Here is a 22550-nt window from a genome sequence, read left to right on the forward strand (position 1 = left end):
GAGAGACGAGGCAGGGTTCGATCGTGCTCAGCTGGTACACCTCTCTCCCAGGACGTGCGTGTGTGCGTGTGCGTGTGCGTGTGCGTGTGCGTGTGCGCGTGCGTGTGCGTGTGTGCGTGTGTGCTTATTTGGAGACATGGAACAAAATCGATGTAAGAAAGGTTTTGTGTGTGTGTATATATGGGAGAAAATCTATGTGAGTAAAAGGATACACTATACGTATTTAAATACAATATGCTGTACACAAGCACATTTGTATACTGATCTTCTGTTTAGAGAAAAAACTATTTTTGTTTGTGAATAAACTACATCAGAGGTCTTCAACAGGGGGTACGGGACCCCTAGGGGGTCCTCAGAGTTACTACAGGGGGGCCGCAAAATCTTTGTGTGATATGATATTTTTAACATTAAGTACTTGAACCGTTTCTGAGGAGAACTTTAGCCAAAAATAGCAGATCTACAAGCTCACAACGCCTCGCGCTGCGAGGCGTTGTGAGCTTGTAGATCTGCTATCTTTGGCAAAGAGGTTTTGTGTAGAGGGGAAAAAGAGCAGACGAAGTAAAAAAAGAAAGAGTTTAATCTACAACACAATGTTATACATAGTGGGGGTCCCTGCTTCATCTCTCTCTCAGCTAGGGGGTCCTTGGCCTGAAAACGTTGAAGACCCCTGAACTACATCCTTTATCAACCCTCCATCCCTCCATCCATCCATCCCTCCCTCCCTCCCTCCTTCCATCCATCCATCCTCAGCCCACCAATCAACAGGAGATCCTAGAGTCTTCACCGCAGGCTTGACAAAGTCTCGGAAAAAAAAACCCGTCCCCCCCACAACCCCAGAAGACCACAGAGACATGTGTTTCTGGTTTCCAGGGGGACGCCGAAAAAAGAACGATAGGAAAGAGAGGGAAGAAGAGAGAGAGAAGATGGGACAAATATAGCCGCGCCGAAAGACAGCTCATCAGCTATCATTTGTAAAACCTCTGATGCGCACGTTGGGACCAGCGGAGGGTGGAGTTACTGGTTATTATGGTTAAGGGAAGGCGGATGGAGGCCATTATTAGCCCCAGGGTTTCACTGTCCCCGCAAGTCGACGCCGCCGCGCCCTATCTTTATCAGCGAGCGAAGCACACACTCCTCGTCCTCTACGCGTACGCTCTGCGTTCTCTGTGGTTCGCTTCTTTACTCATCGTAATGAAAGACCTGGCGGAGGGAGAATGAGGGAGGGAGGGGGGAGAGAGAGAGAGAGAGAGAGAGAGAGAGAGAGAGAGAGAGAGAGGCTAGGAGGGAGGTGGAGGGATGAGAAATAGATGGAGGGAGGAAGGGAGAGAAAGAGGTTGAGAGAAAGAGAAGGAAGGAGAGCTAAAGAGGAGGGAGAGAGTGATAGAGAAAAATGGGCGGAGAGACAGAGATCATAAGGGAGAGACACCCGGAGATAGAGAGAGAGAGAGATGGATAGTTGAATAGAGGAGGAATGAGATGGAGAGGGCAAGAGAGAGATGGAGAGAGAGAGAGAGAGAGAGAGAGAGAGAGAGACAGACAGAGAGACAAAGAGACAGACAGAGTTGAATAGAAATGGACAGAGAGGTGAAAAAGACGAGAGAGGAGAAGAGATATGACAAAGCGAGACACTGCAAGAGTGAAGGAAGGTTATATAGAGTGAAGCAGAAAGACAGAGAGAGAGAGAGACAGAGAGAGAGAGACAGTCAGTAGCACAAAGAGGGGGAGTTCCCACCAGAGAGCAGGCTATATGTTTCTAAATGGGACCAGTGAAACCATGGAAGGGGAGTCGCAATATGTTGTTGTGACTGTAATGGATTTTAAATGTGACTGGAGGGAAGGCAGCAGCACGGCAGGGGATTACCAAGGTGAATACAGGTGTCACTTTTAACTTGTTAGGGACTACACAGGACCTGTATTCAGGCCAGCACACGCACACGCAAATACTGTACGCATGCACGCACACGGCACACACACGGCACACACGTCACACGCGCACGCACGCACATGCACACATGCACACATGCACGCATGCACACACACACACACACACACACACACACACACAGAGACACACACACTGGCCTAGATTCGGGGTCTTCTCCTGTGCCAGTGCATCCATCTCATGTGCAGGTCACCCTGGTGCCTCCAAGGACAAACAGCCCATTAACTAAATGAGCCTGAGGACCTCGACACCTGTCTGTACCACACACACACACACACACACACACACAGATGGGCAGGCGCGCGCTCACACACACACACACACACACACACACGGACACACACGGACACGGACACACACACACACACACACACACACACACACACACACACACACACACACACACACACACACACACACACACACACACACAGACACACACAGACACACACGGACAGATGCCCAGACGAATAGTCATGAGAGACGGATGGATGGACATGCACGCACACACACACGCAAGCACAGACACACCAATGGAAAATTCCAAGCTCAACCTAAACCGTTCATCCTTGAGCCAAAACAGTAGCTGGGAGAAAGGAGACACAGACAGGATGTGACTATAGCAACAACAGGAAATGGTTTCTTGTGTCTCCGTCTGGCTGACAAAGGCGAGGCGGGGACAGTAGCAGCCCTTAGGGAACCATTGACCTGATGAACAAGCCTTAATTCACCGCCGTAATCCCCTTTCCACTGGCATTTAGCTTCAGGGACCTAAAGATAAAAGTTTACCTGGAAGAGGGCCATTCTAAAGCAAGACTTATTATGCAGTTGGTGTCTGAAACCTAAGCAGTTCCAGTCAACGAAAGCTTTAATTTTCCGAACAAATTATTTTCCAATTCCTTTCCATTGGCATTTAACTTAAGAGACCTAAAGCTAACAGTTTACCTGGAAACATTGGAAGAGTTGGTGTCTGAAACCTAAGCAGTCCCCAGTCAGTGAAAGTTTAATTTTCCCAAACAACTCTTTCAATACTTTTTACAGAACTTTCAAAAAGAAAGGACCGAATGTAACTTTGTGTTTATCGATTTTGGAACAAAACTGTAAAAATATTGCCAGCCCATGGGCTTAAGTTACCTATACTTTCCTCGCCTTGGAATACAAACCTATTTGTCTTTTATTAGCAGCCATATCTTACTTCAGTACTTTTTCTTCTTGCAGATCTAATAAAACACAGAGAGATTGGTGCCAGGGCTATTTCTGTAGCAGGGGTCATTTTCGTGAATATGGATTAACGGCGCATTTGTCCTCTCGGAATAAAACCGTTCCTTTTGTTCATTAAAGGTCGACAGCCTTGTCTGTGTAATTCCTACACATGTACTGTGTACACATGGGAGAGCCAGGTGAGGGTTATTTCTGTACTGAATGAGTCTGTCAACAGTTATTGCTCTCTGGAGGCCCATACAAACAGGATCCTTTCAGGTGGTGTGTCTACCTTTGCTATATCAGATTTATATCCCGTCCTTATTGGCGTCCGTTCAAGTGGACCCGAGAGACTCTAGCCATTGGCGTCCCTTCAATTTGCCCCACGGGGGGGTGGGGGGGTGAGACACATGAAGCAAAAAAAGGAATGTAGGACATGGGATCAAGGTTCCTTCCTCAGCTGGGGAATGTTTATCTAGGCGCACATCCTGGCCCCTGCTGGGACTCGGACGTTTCTCCAATGGAATCTTGCGGGTCTTTAAGCCATTAAGACCTGGAACGCATCTGTGTCACTTTTTGAGCTAAAAAGCATTATTTTACACTTTGGCTATTTAAAAATAGCATTTGTAGAATCGGCTTCAGGTCTTAATGGGTTAAGTTCATATTGGCGTGTAGCTAGATATTGGTGACCTGGTACGAGCCAGTGAACCAAAGGGTACGCTTGCACTGTTTGCGCGACCTTGAACTTGGAAGCGTTTGTGGTTTGTGTGGGAAGCATGGACTTCACTTCTTAGAGAGGCTGTTTATGTTTTTCTGGGTTAAATGTAAGCGTCTACAATAGGAACAGACCCGTGGTGCGTATCTGAGGTAACTACGGTACTTTTGTTTACTACTCTATTCTGGGTTTGTTTGTGCTACACTCTTTGTCCCAGTGGCCGCCACCGCTTAATATGTTTTCCCTCAGCACAGCCCATTCAGCTAGGGGCAGCCATAGCTGAATGGGCAGAGAGGCCGCCTGGGAAACAGAAGCTCCCAGATTCGATTCCCGGCCGTGGCAATGTGTTGAGGTGTCCCTGAGCAAGACACTTAACCCCTAACTGCTCCCCCCCTGCGCTCAAGTCTGACCATTTGGACAGCAATCAGCTGAGTGAAGCTGAAAATTGAATTTCCCCTGCAGGATTAAATAGGTCTAATTATTAATAGATGGCGAGTCACAACAATCCACTAGCCCGCCACGGTTTCAAATGAACCAGTATGACAAGTATTGAAGAGAGTTTTGTGTAAAATCATTAAATACATTGTAGGCGGCATGTGTATTAAACTTACAATAAATTGATAATGCTTCATTCAGCTGGGCTCACTCAATAAACACAGTTGACACCATTAAGCGCACGGCGCGTCCACAAGGCTAAACCGGCTATGCTGATTGGCCAACATAAAACCCAATCAGCTAATGGATACCGTCTTTCCAAGTTAATATCGTTTTCGATTGGCTTATGGCCCCTTCCCAACATCCTTGGCATTGTGAAATAAAAATCTGTTTTAAATGTACATATTGATGTGTTTGTTGTTGTTGTTTGCTTATATGAATTTAATTGCCTAAATGCATTAATGTCATTGTATGCTAAATATAAAAAATTCAATTTTTTCAAAAAGATCTACAATATCAGAGCCAGAGTGGCACTGTCAAAATACTTAAAATATAGGCATAATAGTCATTCTAGACATAATATATGGTACGAATATTGCATTTATTAATGAATAAAAATCACACCCTGTGTGAAGGAAGCGGTGCCTTTGGGGCGGGCCTTAAATCATTTCAGTTCGTCCCTATTGGTGGTCTGAGTCCACTTACCAAATTTGTACTTGGTAGCATGCTGCAAACTGGAATGATGGTTGTTTAAAGCCCAGCCAATGGGCAGACAGAGGGGGCGGGGCTTAAGTAATGACAGTTAGTCCCTATTGCTGCCTTTAGTCCATGTACAAAATTTGTACTCCATAGCATGCTGCGAACTTCAGTTATGGCTGTTTGAAGGCCAGCCAATGGGAAGACAGAGGGGGCGGGGCTTCAGCAATTCATGCTGGTCCCTATTGGTGGTCTAAGTCCACATACCATATGTGGACTTGGTGCCATGCTGCAAACTGGAGTTATAGCTGTTTAAAATCCTGTGCTCATCCCGTGCTCATACGGGCGCTGGGGGTCCCTGGACCCCTCTTTGATAACTTCATCAATTCATGCTCGTCCCTATTGGTGGTCTAAGTCCACATACCAAATTTGGACTTGGTGGCATGCTGCACACTGAAGTTATAGCTGTTTGCTTCTTTGCCGTGCTCATCCGGACACACGGACGGACATACGGACAAAGTCAAGCTTAGAGCGGTTGGCACCGCTAAAAAACAAAAATATGAAATATGGAGATACAAGGTTTCTGCCCGCAGTGACAATATGCAATAAAGGCGGTATAAAGCATGAGCAGAACTCATTAGACATGTGACTATCATCATACCACATAAGAGGACCATCACAAACCAGCCACCCAGCATCCACGAGCGAGTGAGTGACCACAATATGCCATGCTCTTCTCACACCATGGGAAAAAATCAATGGCTAATGGCTTGTATCGGTGGCTCAGCCAGTTGGTAATGCATACTGTGTAGATATACTGTAGATGTAACTGATGTACTGGTATGTATAGATACTGTAGACACAGGCCTAATCACAAGGTCATACGTGACCTGTGTTGCACTTTACCACTCTCTATGCTGTCTCGCTCTCCTGTCTTTGTGCCGCCCAATAAAGCACGAGATTCCATCAAAATATATTTTTTAAAGGCTTCCATTGTCTGATTTTACGCTGACGGAGCACATGAAAGAGGCAGCATCGCAAATTCAATCAGTTAAATTTCTTATCGTCATGACGTGCCCTTGAATGGCTTCTCCTTGTGATCCTGAAAATGGCAGAAGCCTTTTTTGAGGGAATATTTTCTATAAAAGAGATAAAAAAAAGATGTGTGACACAGATCCAAGATCCAGAGAACAAAGCACAACGTCTTAACTCTCAACTAGAAAAGTGCAGTCCTCTGAGCCTAGATCTCCACAAGGGCGGGTTAGTTTCCGACCAGGCTGGTTTCAGAGACACACAGAAGACTGCTCAGTTTAATGACTACTATAAAACAACACATATATAGAGGCAATGGTTACAATTGTGATAGTGTCCCTTTAAAGATAATAGTCTTTGCCCAGTAATGGTGTAGTGGATAAAAGCCCCGGGCTCTAGACCCATATTCCTGCTAGTCTAAAATTGAATCCGTCCAGAGCTTTCTCTTCTGTCTCCCCACTCCCTCCCTCGTAGCTTTCCCTGTCTCAGTAGACACAGCACTGAGATTGGACTGCAGAAAACAACCTCTCGCAGGCAAAAACTTCACAGCATTAACCACATGAACCCTAGTGTCCCTTATTCTGGGCACGTCATAATCGGCAAACATTTGGCGAAAATAGGTGAACATTTGGTGAGAATAGCGAATTGCGCTGCAACACATTGTCACGCATTGTGACAATTTGGGACACATTGTGAGCTTCTAGATCGGCTATGTTCGGCAAAGAGATTTGGTTTAGAGAGAGAAAATGAGGGGGCCAATGATAGACCCCTGGGGGTTCGTGGTCAACAAAGTATATAGGGTTTAAGTCAGAGTTACTACAGGGGGTCCGCCAAATCTTTGTGTGATATGATATTTTTAACATTAAGTACTTGAACCCTAGCATCCCTTTTCTGAGGAGAACTTTAGCCAAAAATAGCAGATCTACAAGCACGGGGAAAAAGAGCAGACGAAGTAAAAAAAAAAAAAGAGTTTAATCCACAACACAATTTTATACATAGTGGGGGTCCCTGCTTCATCTCTCTCTCAGCTAGGGGGTCCTTGGCCTGAAAACATTGAAGACCCCTGGTTTAAGTGGTTAAAAAAGAAGCACATGAAATGGCCATGTCCTCTGAGATCAGGGATTCCTCTCTGAAACTGTTGATGAACACAAGCACAGAGCCGTTGGCATTGGCCTGGTTTCTATACCACTTTCAGCCCCCAAAACCCACTATAAATGTTGCTATCCATGAATGGTACCACTAAATGGTTCCTATATATAATCGTAGATGTATTTTTATTTTACTCAACATGAGTCAACTACTATGAGTCAATAGACCGGTAGAATTTGTAGAACAGTTCCTGCGTCCCAAATGTTTTGAGACAAAACATAACATAACAAAAATAAAGGAAGAAATAAACTCTGACCTGTCTTGAAGACCTCGTAGCGAACGGAGAAGCCCGCCCCGTGAGTCTCGTAGTCGGACACGAACTTGATGAGCAGCTGGTTGCCGCTGGATATAATCGGCGAAGGGGCGATCTTCCCACAGAACTTGCCCAGCATGGGGGAGCGCTCGTCGCCTCCGTTGTACACCTCCACATAGTCGTATCTGGAGGAGGAGAGGGTGGGAGGAGGAGATGGAGAGGAAGCTGGTTAGAAGCAGTGGTGGAAAAAGCACTCACATGTTTTACTTAAGTAAAAGTATCAATACTGCAATGTAGAAGTACTCTGTTACAATTAAAAGTCCGGAATTCAAAATTTGCTTGAGTAAAAGTACAAAAGTACAGGTATCAAAATGTACTTCAAGCACCAAAAGTAAAAGCACTAAAATGTTTGAAAATAGCCGATCTACAAGCTCACAACGCGTCGCGATGCGACGCGTTGTGAGCTTGTAGATCGGCTATTTTCAAATAGCCTAGGTATAAAATAGGGCTGAAGTGGTTGTGTTATAATATAATAATGTATATCTGCAAAGTTTTCAAATAATTGTAGTGGAGTAAAAGTACAATATTTGCCTCTGAGACGTAGTGGAGTAGAAGTAAAAGTACTGAACATTTCAAATACTCCAGTAAAGTAAAAGTACCTCAAAATTGTACTTAAGTACAGTACTTGAGTAGATGTACTTAGTTACTTTACACCACTGGTTAGAAGTCATGGTGTGACGCACAGTGTAAACATTGGTGTTTGATAGACAAGTGATGAACGTATTTTATTGCATTTTTCTGCTTACTGATGTCACCCTGGTGTGATGAAACCTCAACCCAATCCTGAGTAGCACACACATGCCCCATACAAAACACCACAACTGCCATGATCATCCGACATCTGTCTAAAACAGTTTTCCGGCTTGATTTGGAGCTTTTATTGTCTTATACTGACAAAGGTGAGAAAAGGAGCGAGAGAGCGAGAGAGAGAGATAAAAACAAGAAAAGAGGCGGGGCCGGGGGCAGTAATGGCAATAAAGAGAGCCAAGTGGAAAGAAATGAGCAAGAGAAAAAGACAGACAGAGGAAGCCAGAGAGAACAAGAGTCAGAGTGAGTCAGGAGTGTGATTCATGCAGTAGCGTAGAGGAGTCACCAGTAGCCTCTGTGCCTCACAGGGCCCAGTGTGATGACTTGATTAGTGACCCTACCTCTACTGCATTACTTCATCCTTCACCTGTTAGGCCCCACGACCTGTCCACACCCTGCTGCTGCTACTCAGCATCTACTTTTACGTGCACAAGTGTGTTGAGTGTTTTGTAGTGTGTGTGTGTGTGTGTGTCAGTGGTGGAAAGTAACTAAGTACATTTACTTAAGTACTGTACTTAAGTACATTTTTGAGGTATTTGTACTTTACTTGAGTATTTCTAATTTCCGATACTTTTACTTCTACTCCACTACATCTCAGAGGCAAATATTGTGCTTTTACTCCACTACAATTATTTGAAAACTTTAGTTACTAGTTACTTTTCAGATATAAATTCAACCACCTTAGTCCTATTTTATACATAGGCTATTTGAAAATAGCCGATCTACAAGCTCACAACGCATCACGGTGCGACGCGTTGTGAGCTTGTAGATCTGCTATTCGAGTACTTTTACTTTTGGTACTTTAAGCATATTTTGATGCCAATATTTTTGTACTTTTACTCAAGTAACATTTTGAATTCCGGACTTTAACTTGTAACAGAGTACTTCTACATTGCGGTATTGATACTTTTACTTAAGTAAAACATTTGAGTACTTTTTCCACCACTGTGTGTGTGTGTGTGTGTGTGTGTGTGTGTGTGTGTGTGTGTGTGTGTGTGTGTGTGTGTGTGTGTGTACACTATGAATTGTGTGTATGGATACTGTGCACTGTATCGGTTTGTGTGCGTATTTCCATGTGACAAGAGTTTAAGGACATTCTGTCTTGACAAACACTCCCTTATCCCTCTCTCTCTCTCTCTCTCTCTCTCTCTCTCTCTGCTATGCTGTAGCTAATTCAATTACAGCAGCAGCTCAGGAGCAAGGACGCTCCATAACTCACATGAGTGACCAGAGAATGTGGAGGTTAACTGGTGAGCTCACCGCTAACTGTTTGTTTACACAAGGCCATATTCTAAGACAAATTCTGCAGACCAAAGGTGTTTGAGGCTCTTGACGCATATGCCCCTGGGCTTCGGAATGTCCTGCCTTAGGAGCCTATAGACCCACTTTTATGTCGTTTTTACATGCTGTCTGTTTTATTCTTCTGTAATCCTGTTTTATAATTCAGGTGTGATATTTTTCTTCTTGGCTTTTGTTTGTTATTGTTTTATAGTCTGTAAAACACCTTGTAACTGTGTTTTGAAAAGTGCTACACAAAGTTAGTTATTTCATACTTATATAATATAACAAGCCTTTTCCTGTTGGAGCCAGCTGTGGAAACAACTTGACTAGGCTTAGCTAAGGCCGAACTACATGAACCTGCAAAGGCACTGAATGATACAGCACTTAAGGCAATGGTTCTCAAAGTGGGGTCCAGGTACCCCCAGGGGGGGTCATTGGGGGGGTTCCAGGGGGTCCCCAGCAAATGAGTTTATAGCATCAAAATCTGTTTAACCACTTTAACCAAATATACATCGACTTGAACATTTCCGATATACAAGCTACAAAATGCATTGCATCGTGATATTTAAAAAAAAACATTTTAACAAGCATTTTAACAAATATGGTATAGGGGGTCCCTGACACCAAATATTTTCTAATGGGGGTCCGTGGCCAAATACATATTCATTTGGGGGTGCTTGACATGAAAAGGTTTGAGAACCACTGTGGCACTAGACAATAAGTTCGATAAATGGACTTAAAAGGTCCTCAGACCAAATTCTGGGGTGGAAAGAGCAGAACGCCCACTCTCCCTCTGCAACTACTTACTAACAAAGTGCCCTTGAGCAAGACATCCTTAATGCTCCAGCAGAGCTGCTAGTCAAAGGCAGAATGTCTGCCTTTGGTTGCACTGGGCAGCTCTGTATGAATGTGTATTGTGTTGAGAAGCAGCAGATTGCTGAAAAAGAACATGTTGTGTGCTCAGCAAACCTTCCCATTAAAAATACAAGTTTGAAAACAAGCCTCTTCCTCTTCGAGCCAGCTGTAGAAACAATGTGGCTATAGCTAACATCTTAGCCTAGGCTGAACTAGCTGATGCAACATCAACAGTTGCTAACACAAACAGCCGTTCCCCACCGCTAGCTACTTCATCAGCATTCAGCAGGTTTCGGCCAAAGCCTCTTCCAACCAGACAGCTTAAAACTTGGAACAGAATTTGCAAAGGAATTCAAACTGTTCAACAATAGATTTGTTTTTTTGTTAACGATGTTGGCACAAGGTAAAAGCTTGCCAACACTGAAGTTTTTCCAAAGATAAACACCTTTTCCCAGGCACTGGACGGGGGTGTTTGTTTTTCTCATACACGTCTCTCTCGTATACAATAGCCCTCTTAATTCAGAGTTGTTGGGCTTTTTCTTTTCACTGTAAACAGCTCAGCTGACACATGGAGAACATGTGGGCTAACAATGTTCAACCACTGACGCTAAACACAAGACATGTGCCAGTCCAACTCAATTATTTTGTTATGAGAGAGAATTTGGACTTTCATACTGTAAAGCATTTTAGCTGACAGTCAAAGACAGCAGGCACGTGGTTCTGTGTCTCGCTTAAGTACATCTGCACCTGTGACCTTTCCATTATGTACTATGCAGCTGAAATAGATTGATAGATAACACGTTTTTTTTCTATTGTCCTTCATATAAAGGGGTTAGAAATAAGGCCAGCTGTCGTCTGAGGCTGTGGCTGTATACTACTGGGCAGCTCCCGGTGGGCAGTGTTGCCAGATTCTGTGAGAGAAACAAGCAACCAGGTCTAGGAAAACCAGCCCAAAAGAAGCGACTATGGGCCACATGAGCACTTTAACATATACATCAGCTATTTGAAAATAGCAGATCTACAAGCTCACAACGCGTCGCGATGCGACGCGTTGTGAGCTTGTAGATCGGCTATTTTCAAATAAAATCTTGCGGGGAAATTATAATAAGCAGATCTGGCAACCCTGCCGGTGGGAGTCAGCTGGAGACCTGTCTAACTATGAATGTGGAGCAGGGCAGTGCCGAAAGAGGAGCATGTGTGCTCAGCGAACCTTCCCTGGATAAATAAAGGTTAAAAATCTTCCATGGAAGTCTAAAGGCCACTCACTGTACCATGGGGCTAATAAAGGAACATATTGTGGACTCTCCACCACACAGGCTGAAAGATACTGTAAAGCAAGATTTATACTTCATCATATATTGGTGTCGCACCCTAAAAATGGCAGATCAACAAGCTCAGAATCAGAAATACAAGCAGCCAGCTATGGATAGCTAAAGATTGGACAGGGAAGCCATCTGGCCATGTCATTATTAGACTTGTTTTTGTTTTTTTTCCAGATTGTCCTTTTGACATTTTTTTCAAAAGGGACTTGATTAAGAAATGATGACAAAATGAATGACAAAACTGATGACAAAGTTGTGGGAAATGTACATTGAGCAGAGAGGCAATTAAAGGGGGTTGCGGTAGCATTTAACAGGATATTGCATTGACCACATAATTGCAAGGCCCCAGTTCGATTCCAGCTGGGGGCTTGTGTTGCTTTTCTTTACCCCTCTCTCCCCTCAGCTTACGGTCTCTATACTGTTCTATATGTCTCAAAGAAAGATAGAAATGCAATTAAAAACAAACATAACCTCAAAAGTGCGGTCAGAATGTATCCCATAACAGCCACCTAGCAGCTAAGCAGGATGAAGAGCCAAAGCTAAGCAGACGATTAGTGTCGGAAATAAAACTGTATCATCAAAACTGGTTAAGGGATGCTTTTATGATCCGAATGACACGGTAATGAGTGAATTCATTAATAGTCACCCATGTTGCAGCCATTACACTTGTGTAAATGAACCACCAGCAAAATCTGATTTACAAGCTAAAACCAGCCTTCGGCAAAACAGTCAGCTTCCCACGCGGTCAGACGCTAACCGTGAATTTACAGCCAATTCTATTTATGCATATAATCTACTGGCGGCAGCTAACAGCTCAGGGCATAAACAATGTTTCTCAATGCTCAAATGAACAGCCACAGCCGGGAGAGCACGGAATCTGTTGGCCTTGTTCGTGTCGGGAAAACTCTCTCCGCCACTATACGCCGCGGTCTGAGGCAGCGTCTTGTAAAAGTCTTAACAGTGCCTTCGGTGACATGCACGCACGCGCACACGCGCGCATACACGCACATGCGCATGCGCACACACACACACACACACACACACACACACACACACACACACACACACACACACACACACACACACACACACACACACACTTTGAGATAGACTAGCTTGTAAAAGAACAGCTATAGGGAGAGAGAGAGAGAGAGAGAGAGAGAGAGAGAGAGATGAGGGGAAGGTGAGAAGAGAGAGAGATGAAAATAAATGAGGAGGAACAAGAGAGAAAGGAGAGAGAGAGAGAAAGAGAGAACAAGAGCCAGGGAAATAAGTGGAGAAACATACACCATTATAGAGGCTTGTGAAGAGAACAGGGAGAGAGAGAGAGAGAGAGAGAGGGTTGAGGAATATGAGAGAAGAGATGAGGTGGGGACAGGGAAAGAGAGAGAGAGAGAGAAGATAGAAGGAAAGAAAAACAGAGGGAAGAAAGAGAAGAATTAAAGAGGGAGAGGAGAGATGGAAAGACGTAATCAGAGCAGGTGTGTGCGTTGTGCGTGTGTACGTGTGTGTGTGTCTCCTCTTGTGTACATGCCTGCATACAGATGGCTGTGCTCATTGGCTGAGTCCTGACTGGAGGCAGCGGCTGTAGACTGAGACAGCTCATGTAATGAAGTGGAGCTGTCTCTGAGCTCTCTAGTTAAAGAGACTCTCTGTCTACGGCCCTCCAGCCCTCCTCTCCTCTCCTCTCCTCATATCGGCCATTAAGTGTGCCGTTTATTTGTGCCACTGACAAACGCAGCTGTACTGTGGAAAGAGCCTTGCTCAAGGGCTAAAGAAACAGCAGCCACTCCCTCGTGGGAACTCGGCCTGCAGGCAGCCACTTCCCATTCGCAAGCTTTTGGCAACGAGCTGATGATGTTCCTCTTCAGAAATAGCGTTAGCCTACTCTAAATCTGTAACAATACAACCAGGACACAAATAATCAAGTGTTCCAACAGCTGGTATGTGTAAATAGGAAGTTCTATGTCGTACCACCATCTCAGAGGGTGGTGTTTTTTCAGAAGCATCTGGGAAACCTTGCTTTGGCCCCATTCAGCTTCGCTCAGCCACGGCTCATTCACGTACGGTGGGGGGAACTAATTAAATAAGCTGCTCTCAAGATGTTTCTGGTTTAAATCCAGCACTTATAAGCCCAACATCCCCGACCAAACAAATATTAAACGTACCGGGGAAAACCACCAGTCCTGCAGTACTACATCTCATTAACATGCGGCCGGTGTTGCGTTCCACATGCGTTCCCCCGCGGCTACCGTCTCACCTCACATCTGGAAGGCATCGCGGGAGCGTTTTTACGGGGCGCAGCAGTTCAAGCTGTTGCTACGCTCACCTCCCGCAAAGCTCAGGCAACAGAGAACGCTGTGCATGGCGGGAATGACTCAGTTGTTTCTGCAGAACACAGAGCCACACCTCCATCCATCATGGTCCCCTAACCAGGGTTGCCAGATCTGCTTATTATAATTTCCCCGCAAGATTTTATTTGAAAATAGCCGATCTACAAGCTCACAACGCGTCGCGACGCGTTGTGAGCTTGTAGATCGGCTATTTTCAAATAGCTGATGTATATGTTAAAGTGCTCATGTGGCCCATAGTTGCTTCTTTTGGGCTGGTTTTCCTAGACCGGGTTGCTTGTTTCTCTCACAGAATCTGGCAACAACAGTACCGGGTACAAATGTAACTGAAATGGAAATCTCAAAGAGTTACAAGTGGATTAAAATGTATCCATTTGTAACTTAATCTTTATCCATTTGTTAATTTGATTAACACTGAGGATTTTACTGTGTCTGATCACTCTCTCTCTGTCTCAGTACATCTGAAAGACTGCCAATCCTCTCTCTCTCTCACCATGTTCGGTCCACTCGTTCACTTTCACGTGAAAGAAACCTTGGATGTGAACATACGAGGCGCCTTATACCCCGTATTCTTAAGGCCCACGCATGCTACCAAATGAGGTGGTCACCCTATCACCTAAAAGGTGATAGAGAGAGTGCTCTCTATGATAGAGAGAGCTCTCTCTATCACCGACGCGGTGATAAGGTGACCACCAAAAATGGTAGCATGCGCCCCCCTTTAGTGGTCTGTAAGTAACGTTGGCTATATTACCCTACTGGCACTATATCATTGCTGCCGGACTTTTTGTGTTTTTCGTAAATGTATGCCCTACTTGATCATACTACAGCGTCACACAAAAGTATCAAAAACAGCAGATCCACAAGCTCGATACGCGGCGCGTAGCAACACGTTTTGAACTTGTCGATCTGCTATTTTTTTCTATTTTTGAATTTGAATCCTGAAAAGTAACAGATTTGGACATAATGACGGTTCCACCTGAAAGAGACGATATGCTGTTCTGGAAATCTCTAAAAGATCTACATTTAAAGGGATATGCTGGTACCAGGGGTTCCTGCCTGATAACACAGCGAAATTGGACTACTGAAACTGGACTCTATAGTATCTGTATTAGTGCATACAAAAGGTAGCCAACACTAATGTTAAATACAAAAATAAAACAATCATATTTTGGAACAAACACAAAACAAACCAGATTTAGGTGGATGTAATGTGATCTACTAGTAATGATGTACAACAGGTGCTAATCTTCCCAGTTGTACCCATTAACATTCCACTCCTATCCAAACTCTCCTCCCTCCATTAGTCCCTCTCTCTCACGCTCTCTATGTTTATCTTCATTAGTCATTTGATACTGTATGGCATATTATTTTAGTCTTTCATCTCTCTCCCATTCCCGTCCCTCCCCATTCACTGCAAGACGTTTTTGTTTATGGCTTTATTCTACACCCCCTCCTCCCTCTCCTTCTCCTTCCCCTGTAAGGTTATTAGTGATTGTGCAGGTCCAGCACTGCTCTCTGTCTAATCTACTCTACTGGGGTTGAAATGACTGCAGTCTGCAGGGGTAAACACACAAACACACAGAGACACACACACACACAAGCACACAATTACATGCACCCGCGTGAGTGCACGTGTGCGCGCGCGCCCACACACACACACAAACACACGCAAGCAGGCAAGCGCACACACACATACACACGAATGTGTGAGGCGAGTTATGCACTCATCTCATACGTGTGTGAATGCATGTACAGTATTAGTACACAAGCCTGCTCGCATTTACACACACACACACACACACACACACACACACACACACACACACACACACACACACACACACACACACACACACACACACACACACACACACACACACACACACACACACACACACACACACGAGTTGGGAATACTAAGATCTTGTTGGACGTGAGTTGTTTCTTGGCTGATTGCTCTGGACCCTATACAGTCAAATTAGCCTGTAGTCTACAGATGGCGAGAGACTGAGCTGAATACTGGACTACACAACTCTCTCCTCTCCTCTCCTCTCCTCTCCTCTCCTCTCCTCTCCTCTCCTCTCCTCTCCTCTCCTCTCCTCTCCTCTCCTCTCCTCTCCTCTCCTCCCCTCCCCTCCCCTCCCCTCTCCTCTCCTCTCCTCTCCTCTCCTCTCCTCTCCTCCCCTCCCCTCCCCTCCCCTCCCCTCTCCTCCCCTCTCCTCTCCTCTCCTCTCCTCTCCATCCTTCCCTCAGCAGTCTCACACCTCCTCCGCCTTCACCAAAATACAGACATGATGAGCAACGTCTCTGCTTCTCACAGACACATGCTCACAAATAGCTGCAGACTTGTGTGCTCATGTACTGCAATGCTCCCCGATGTCCCCATGCACGCACACGAGCACACGCACGCACTCAATACACATCCACGCAATGTTGCACTCATTCTATTGGCCGGCACACAGACACTCATCCTTGCATGCTATCTCTATCCCTTGCTCTGTCGCAATGTTCCACACTTCTGAACACATCTCTCTTACACATACACACAATTGTACAACAACAAGCAAACAAACACAGGCACGCATGCACTCACACACTCACACGCACGCACACGCACACGCGCGCGCGCGCGCTCTGCCCTCTGATAAATGTGAACTTGCAGCCTCATCTTTCACCCGGACCATGCAAATAAAAACCACAGCTCACGAAGCCTGCTGGGAAATTAAAGAGGGGAAAGGGAGGGGATTTGTTCTCATTTAAAAAGTCCTATAATCCGACAGAGGAGAGGAGGTGTTTTTTTTTTTTTAGGCCAGGAGGAGAGAGAGAGAGAGAGAGAGCGAGGAGACAGACTGCATTCGTTTGGCCTGCTTTAGAAAGCCAGCAGATGAAATGGGATTTAGCGGGTCTCATTAGGCAGCATCAACTGGGAGAAAGTTGAAAAGAGCAAAGTCAAAGTCGACATATCCCCCGATGTGATGCAAGCTCATCCACCCAGAGAAAATGTTCAGCCACGGTTCAAAAGACGTGCCACTCTGCTTTTGTCTGTTTTCCCAAAGACAAAAACGAAACAGATAAAGAAAATCAGAGGAAAATCACTGGGTACTAAAAATGAGTTTTTTGACATGCTGCGGAAAAAAACAACGCAACCCATCCCCCGAGTCGTAGGTATCAAAGTCCAGCTTTTCTCTCTCTCTGCGCGCATTAACCCATTAAGTAAGACCTAAAGGCGATTCTACATGTCTCCTAAATCCCAACAGTATTCTGAAAAACTTATGTTTCTATATCAGTGGTGCTCAATCTTTTTCATGTCAAGGACCCCTAAAATTATATGCATTTGGCCGCGAACCCCCATCTCAAAATATTTTGTTTCAGGGACCCCCAGAAGCAAAGATTTGAGTTAAAAATGTTTGCTTTAAAAATACATATATTCAAAGAATTTCACACATTTTCCAAAAATAGCAGATCTACAAGCTCATAGCGCGGCACTCGGTGCCGTGCTATGAGCTTGTATATCTGCTATTTTTGAATAGCCAAAGTGTAAAATTTTGCTTTTTAGCTCAAATCAAAAAAATGACACAGATGCGTTCCAGGTCTGAATGGATTAAATAACAAGTAAAACTTTAACCGGCCACATCAAATTTGTCACTACAACAACCAGAACCTCTGTCTGAGTAACCAATAGTCTTAAACAAACACCTGAAGGCGTTTCCCCGAGTCTCAAGCGGCGACCCGGGGCCAAACATCTCAATGCGCAATACCTGGGAGATTTGAAAGGAAAAAGGCCCTTTGTCAAGCGACACCCAATCCCACACAGCTCTAAAGCGAGTTACAGCAAAGCAATAAACACCATGTCACTTACACCGCTCTTTGACATGTGTTAGCTCATGGACAAGTTGATCTACGCTTGCTCAGGGGCAAGAAGGGGGATATTTATGCTCCCCCCCCACCCCCCGTTTCACTTTCTCTCTCTTTCTCCCCCAAAACATGTGATGTTAATTAGTTAGCCTCATAAATACACGCAAGCATGTGTGTGTGTGTGTGTGTGTGTGTGTGTGTGTGTGTGTGTGTGTGCACACACACACCCAAACCCAAGCAAAGTGCTAAAACTTGAACGGTTTTGTAACGTTGTCTCATGAGATCAACTTGACCGGCCAGTCTGACAGACAGGCCGATATACAGACAGACAGACAGAAAAACAGCCAGCCAGCCAGACAGAGAGACAGACAGACAGAACGACAACATGCAGTCAGCCAGCCAGCCAGTCAACCAGCCAGCAAGCAAGCAAGCAAGCAAACTAACAGTGTTTGGTTACTTGTGAAGTGAAAACGTTGTTCTGTGATCCGGTCTGTTGGTGTTTTGATGTGAACAGGACATTCCTGATGGCTTCTACTAGTCTCCGACGCAGAGCATGGACGTCAGATCTAGACGGCTGGAGCCAAGCACTTTTATGTCCATTCATACGCCATCCAGAATTATCTGCTAAACACTCGGTTTCACACAAAGCAAAGTTATCCCTCTTTCCCCTCTTGCTCTCTATCGCACACAGACAGCCATACTACCCCCCCCCCCCCCAACCCCCCACACACACACAAGTTTACTTAACCAACTTTTTTGCATCGGCTTACATTCATTCCATATCTCCTTACCCTAACCCCAACCCTAACCCTGGAAAATTCAGTAAAATGGGGACACCAGCTCTGTCGCCAGTTTGATAAAATTCCTGACGTAGGCCACATTTGGGGACAATTTCTTCCCCAAATGTGGCCTAGTTCAGGAACACACAGACATACACTGACACGCGCACGTGCGCGCGCACGCACGCACGCACGCACGCACACACACACACACACACACACACACACACACACACACACACACACACACACACACACACACACACACACACACACACACACACACACACACACACACACACACACACACACACACACACACACACACACACACACACACACGTACAGTATGTGCACCCCACCCAGACACATCCTTCACCCCACATGACCAGTCAGTCCACGTCAATCTATGTCAGATGTTCAGCTGGAGCTCAGTGTGTGCATTGGTTGCATTGTGACCGTCAGTGTACTGAGGTCCCTAGCCTATGACACAGTGCACACATCTGTTATGACCCCTGGGATACGAGCTCATACATGGTCAGACAGACTCAAAGCAAGGGGCACAAGGATGACCACAGCAGCGTCTTTGTCATGCTTCAACAGTTTTTTTGAAAAAACGTATGTTGCTATGTCAGTGGTTTTCAAATTTTAGGACCCTAAAATGTATATGTATTTGGCCACGGACCCCCATCTCAAAATATTTTGTTCCAGGGACCCCCAGAAGCAAAGATTTGAGTTACAAATGTTCGCTTGAAAAAATATATCTTCAAAGATTTGCACACATTTTCACGATTCCTCAAAAATAGCAGATCTACAAGCTCATAGCGCGGCACTCGGTGCCGCGCTATGAGCTTGTATATCTGCTATTTTTGAATAGCCAAAGTGTAAAATAATGCTTTTTTAGCTCAAATCAAGAAATGACACAGATGCTTCTCCCGGTCTTAATTCAGTAGTTCTCAAACATTTTCGTACCAAGATTTCCCCGAAATTGATATTCATTTGGCCGCGGACCCTCATCTGAAAAGACTTTGGCCAGGGACCCCCAGAAGAGAAGATTTGTGTAAAAAAAAGGAAATATAAATCATTCAAAATGTTCGATATTTTTCACAATTTTTCTAAAACAGCTGTGAGCTTGTAGATCTGCTATTTTTGAATAGCCAACATATAAATGGATAAAGTGGTGTGATGCTATATTAACTACTCTGGCTGGGGACTCCCTGGAACCCCCCCAAGGACCCCTGGGGGGAACCAATGCTTTAATTGGTGGTTTCAATGAAGAAGAACATAACTGAGAATGAGCCAGTGATTAAGTTGATATGTCAAGATATCACGGATGTGCATGATGGCATCACATTATTAATACTGCTAGATGATCGCACACGCTTTCCCTTATCCGAAAATTGCGTGTGTCTCCTTCCAATCCGTCATTTAAGTAGCAACGCACCCAGCTCAAGGACACCTTCTCTTGAAGGGACTGTGAAAAAAACACTGATTGGTCTGATTTATGTTATGCCCTAAAACACACCCATGAGTTATTCAGAGACTTAATAGAACCCATTTGCACCCTATAGCACCGAGCTTTGCACCTGATAACGCAGCGTCTAACTAGCACAATGAATGTTAGGACATAATAGGACTTAATGTGAGATCATGCAACTTTTGCATACGTGCGTGCGTGGTGTGTGGGTGCGTGCGTGGGTATGTGTGTGTCTGTGTGTGTATCTGTGTGGGAAACACACGTTTCCCTCTGCGCATGCACAGCTTGTATGTCTGTGTGTGTGTATGTGTGTGTGTGTGTGTGTGTGTGTGTGTGTGTGTGTGTGTGTGTGTGTGTGTGTGTGTGTGTGTGTGTGTGTGTGTGTGTGTGTGTGTGTGTGTGTGTGTGTGTGTGTGTGCGCGCGCGCGTGTGCGTGCGTGCGTGCGTGCGTGCGTGCGTGCGTGCGTGTGTGTGTGTGAGAGAGCCTGGAGGCGATGCTGTCCAGACAGACACTAAACATCCCGCTAGTATTGGCACAACAGAAAGACATGTATTGTCCACCCAGAAGCCCCGTAGACTAGACCGGCAATGTGTCACAAAGAGAGAGAGAGAGAGAGAGATGATATAGTTGTTGTCGGGCAGAAACCTCTTATCTCCTATTAAAAAATTCTGTGTTTTTTCGTAAATTAACGCCCTACTGGTCTATACCACCAATGTTAAACAGTTACGTTGGTCATTTTGGCTCCAGAAGCGTAATGGGTTTCCACGTTTTTCCCATATTGAACGGATACAGCCTCCTGGGCGACTCGACCCATTCCGAAGAGGTCAACCCACAGCAGGACAGGACCTGACCTTTCACCTTCGACACGGACCATCCCCGTCCCTTCACAGTAGTGTGCCTTCATGATATTTTAGTGTCTCTAAAGTTCATGGCGGGGTTATCTTATGAATGGCTATCTGTCTATCTATCTATACATCTATCTATACATCTATCTATACATTTATCTATACGTCTGTCTGTCTGTCTGTCTGTCTGTCTGTCTGTCTGTCTATCTACCTACCTATCTATCTATCTATCTATCTACCTACCTACCTATCTACCTATCTACCTATCTACCCATATAAAAACATCTTCCAATATAATATATTTGAGTGTAAATATAACATATTTGAGTGCTATTTCTACCTGGATAACTTTGTGTGTTAAAGTTATAACACACAAAGTTATCCAGGTAGAAATAAAACCCCAACATATATTTAATACCTATCAAGTAGAGTGTATGTAGATGTAATGTTCTGTCCTGTACATCTCCCTACAGTAACACCGTTGACAGTGACAACACATGCGAGGCTCTGCTGCTTTGGGACCGTTAGCTTTGAAGACATCTGGATCTTGTCAACGAGTGCATCCACTATAAAGCACGGGATTGAAGCTGTGCATGTGTGTGTGTGTGTGTGTGTGTGTGTGTGTGTGTGTGTGTGTGTGTGTGTGTGTGTGTGTGTGTGTGTGTGTGTGTGCGTGCACGTACCCTTAAAACTGTCTCCTCGTTAATCTGCTCATTAAAGTCTAATCTGACATGTGTTTTCATTTGGTCGCACATGTGTGCGAGTATGAGTGGCTTACTAATGACTGGGGAATGCACTAAACTTCTGATTAACTTCTGTTATTTACAGTATTTTAGTGTGTGTGTGTGTGTGGGGGGGGCATGTACGTAAGTATACCGTCGCTGTCGGGTGGATAACTTGTATGTCCAAAAACTACAAAACAAAAGTGAATTCAATGCAGTTATTATTTAGTCACAATACTTTTTCATGGGTTCATTATGTATAAAACCCTAAGATACACAAACATGTTCAAGTGGTGAAAATAATGTGCAAGCTCACAACCAGTGGTGGAAAGTAACTAAGTACATTTACTTAAGTACTGTACTTAAGAACACTTTTTAGGTATTTGTACTTTACTTGAGTATTTCCAATACTTTTACTTCTACTCCACTACATCTCAGAGGCAAAAATGTTACTTTTACTCCACTACAATTATTTTTTAAAAGTTACTAGTTACTTTTCAGATATAAATTATTATATTATACCCACTTTAGCCCTATTTTATACATACGATACGATCTACAAGCTCACAACGCGTCGCATCGCGACACGTTGTGAGCTTGTAGATCTGCTATTTTCAAATATTTTAGTACTTTTACTTTTGGTACTAGTATATTTTGATACCAATACGTTTGTACTTTTACTCAAGTACATTTTGAATTCCGGACTTTTACCTGTAACTACTTTTCACTTTGTATGAGACACGATGAAGTAGGGCATTCATTTATGAAATACA

The 22550-nt window shown here is 44.5% G+C and overlaps 1 protein-coding gene across 3 annotated transcripts in view; it reads right to left on the minus strand.

Moving 5' to 3' along the window:
• LOC311045891 (neuropilin-1a-like) overlaps nucleotides 1-22550 on the minus strand; it is a 76948-nt gene that overhangs the window by 42275 nt on the left and 12123 nt on the right. For all 3 annotated transcript variants that reach the window (XM_084057960.1, XM_084057961.1, XM_084057959.1), the window contains exon 3: nucleotides 7426-7607. In XM_084057960.1, coding sequence (XP_083914086.1) covers nucleotides 7426-7607 — 182 coding nt within the window. The remainder of the gene's footprint in view (nucleotides 1-7425; nucleotides 7608-22550) is intronic.

This window comes from Gymnoscopelus microlampas, assembly GCF_963454915.1.
Source record: "Gymnoscopelus microlampas genome assembly, chromosome: 5".
Taxonomy (NCBI): domain Eukaryota; kingdom Metazoa; phylum Chordata; class Actinopteri; order Myctophiformes; family Myctophidae; genus Gymnoscopelus; species Gymnoscopelus microlampas.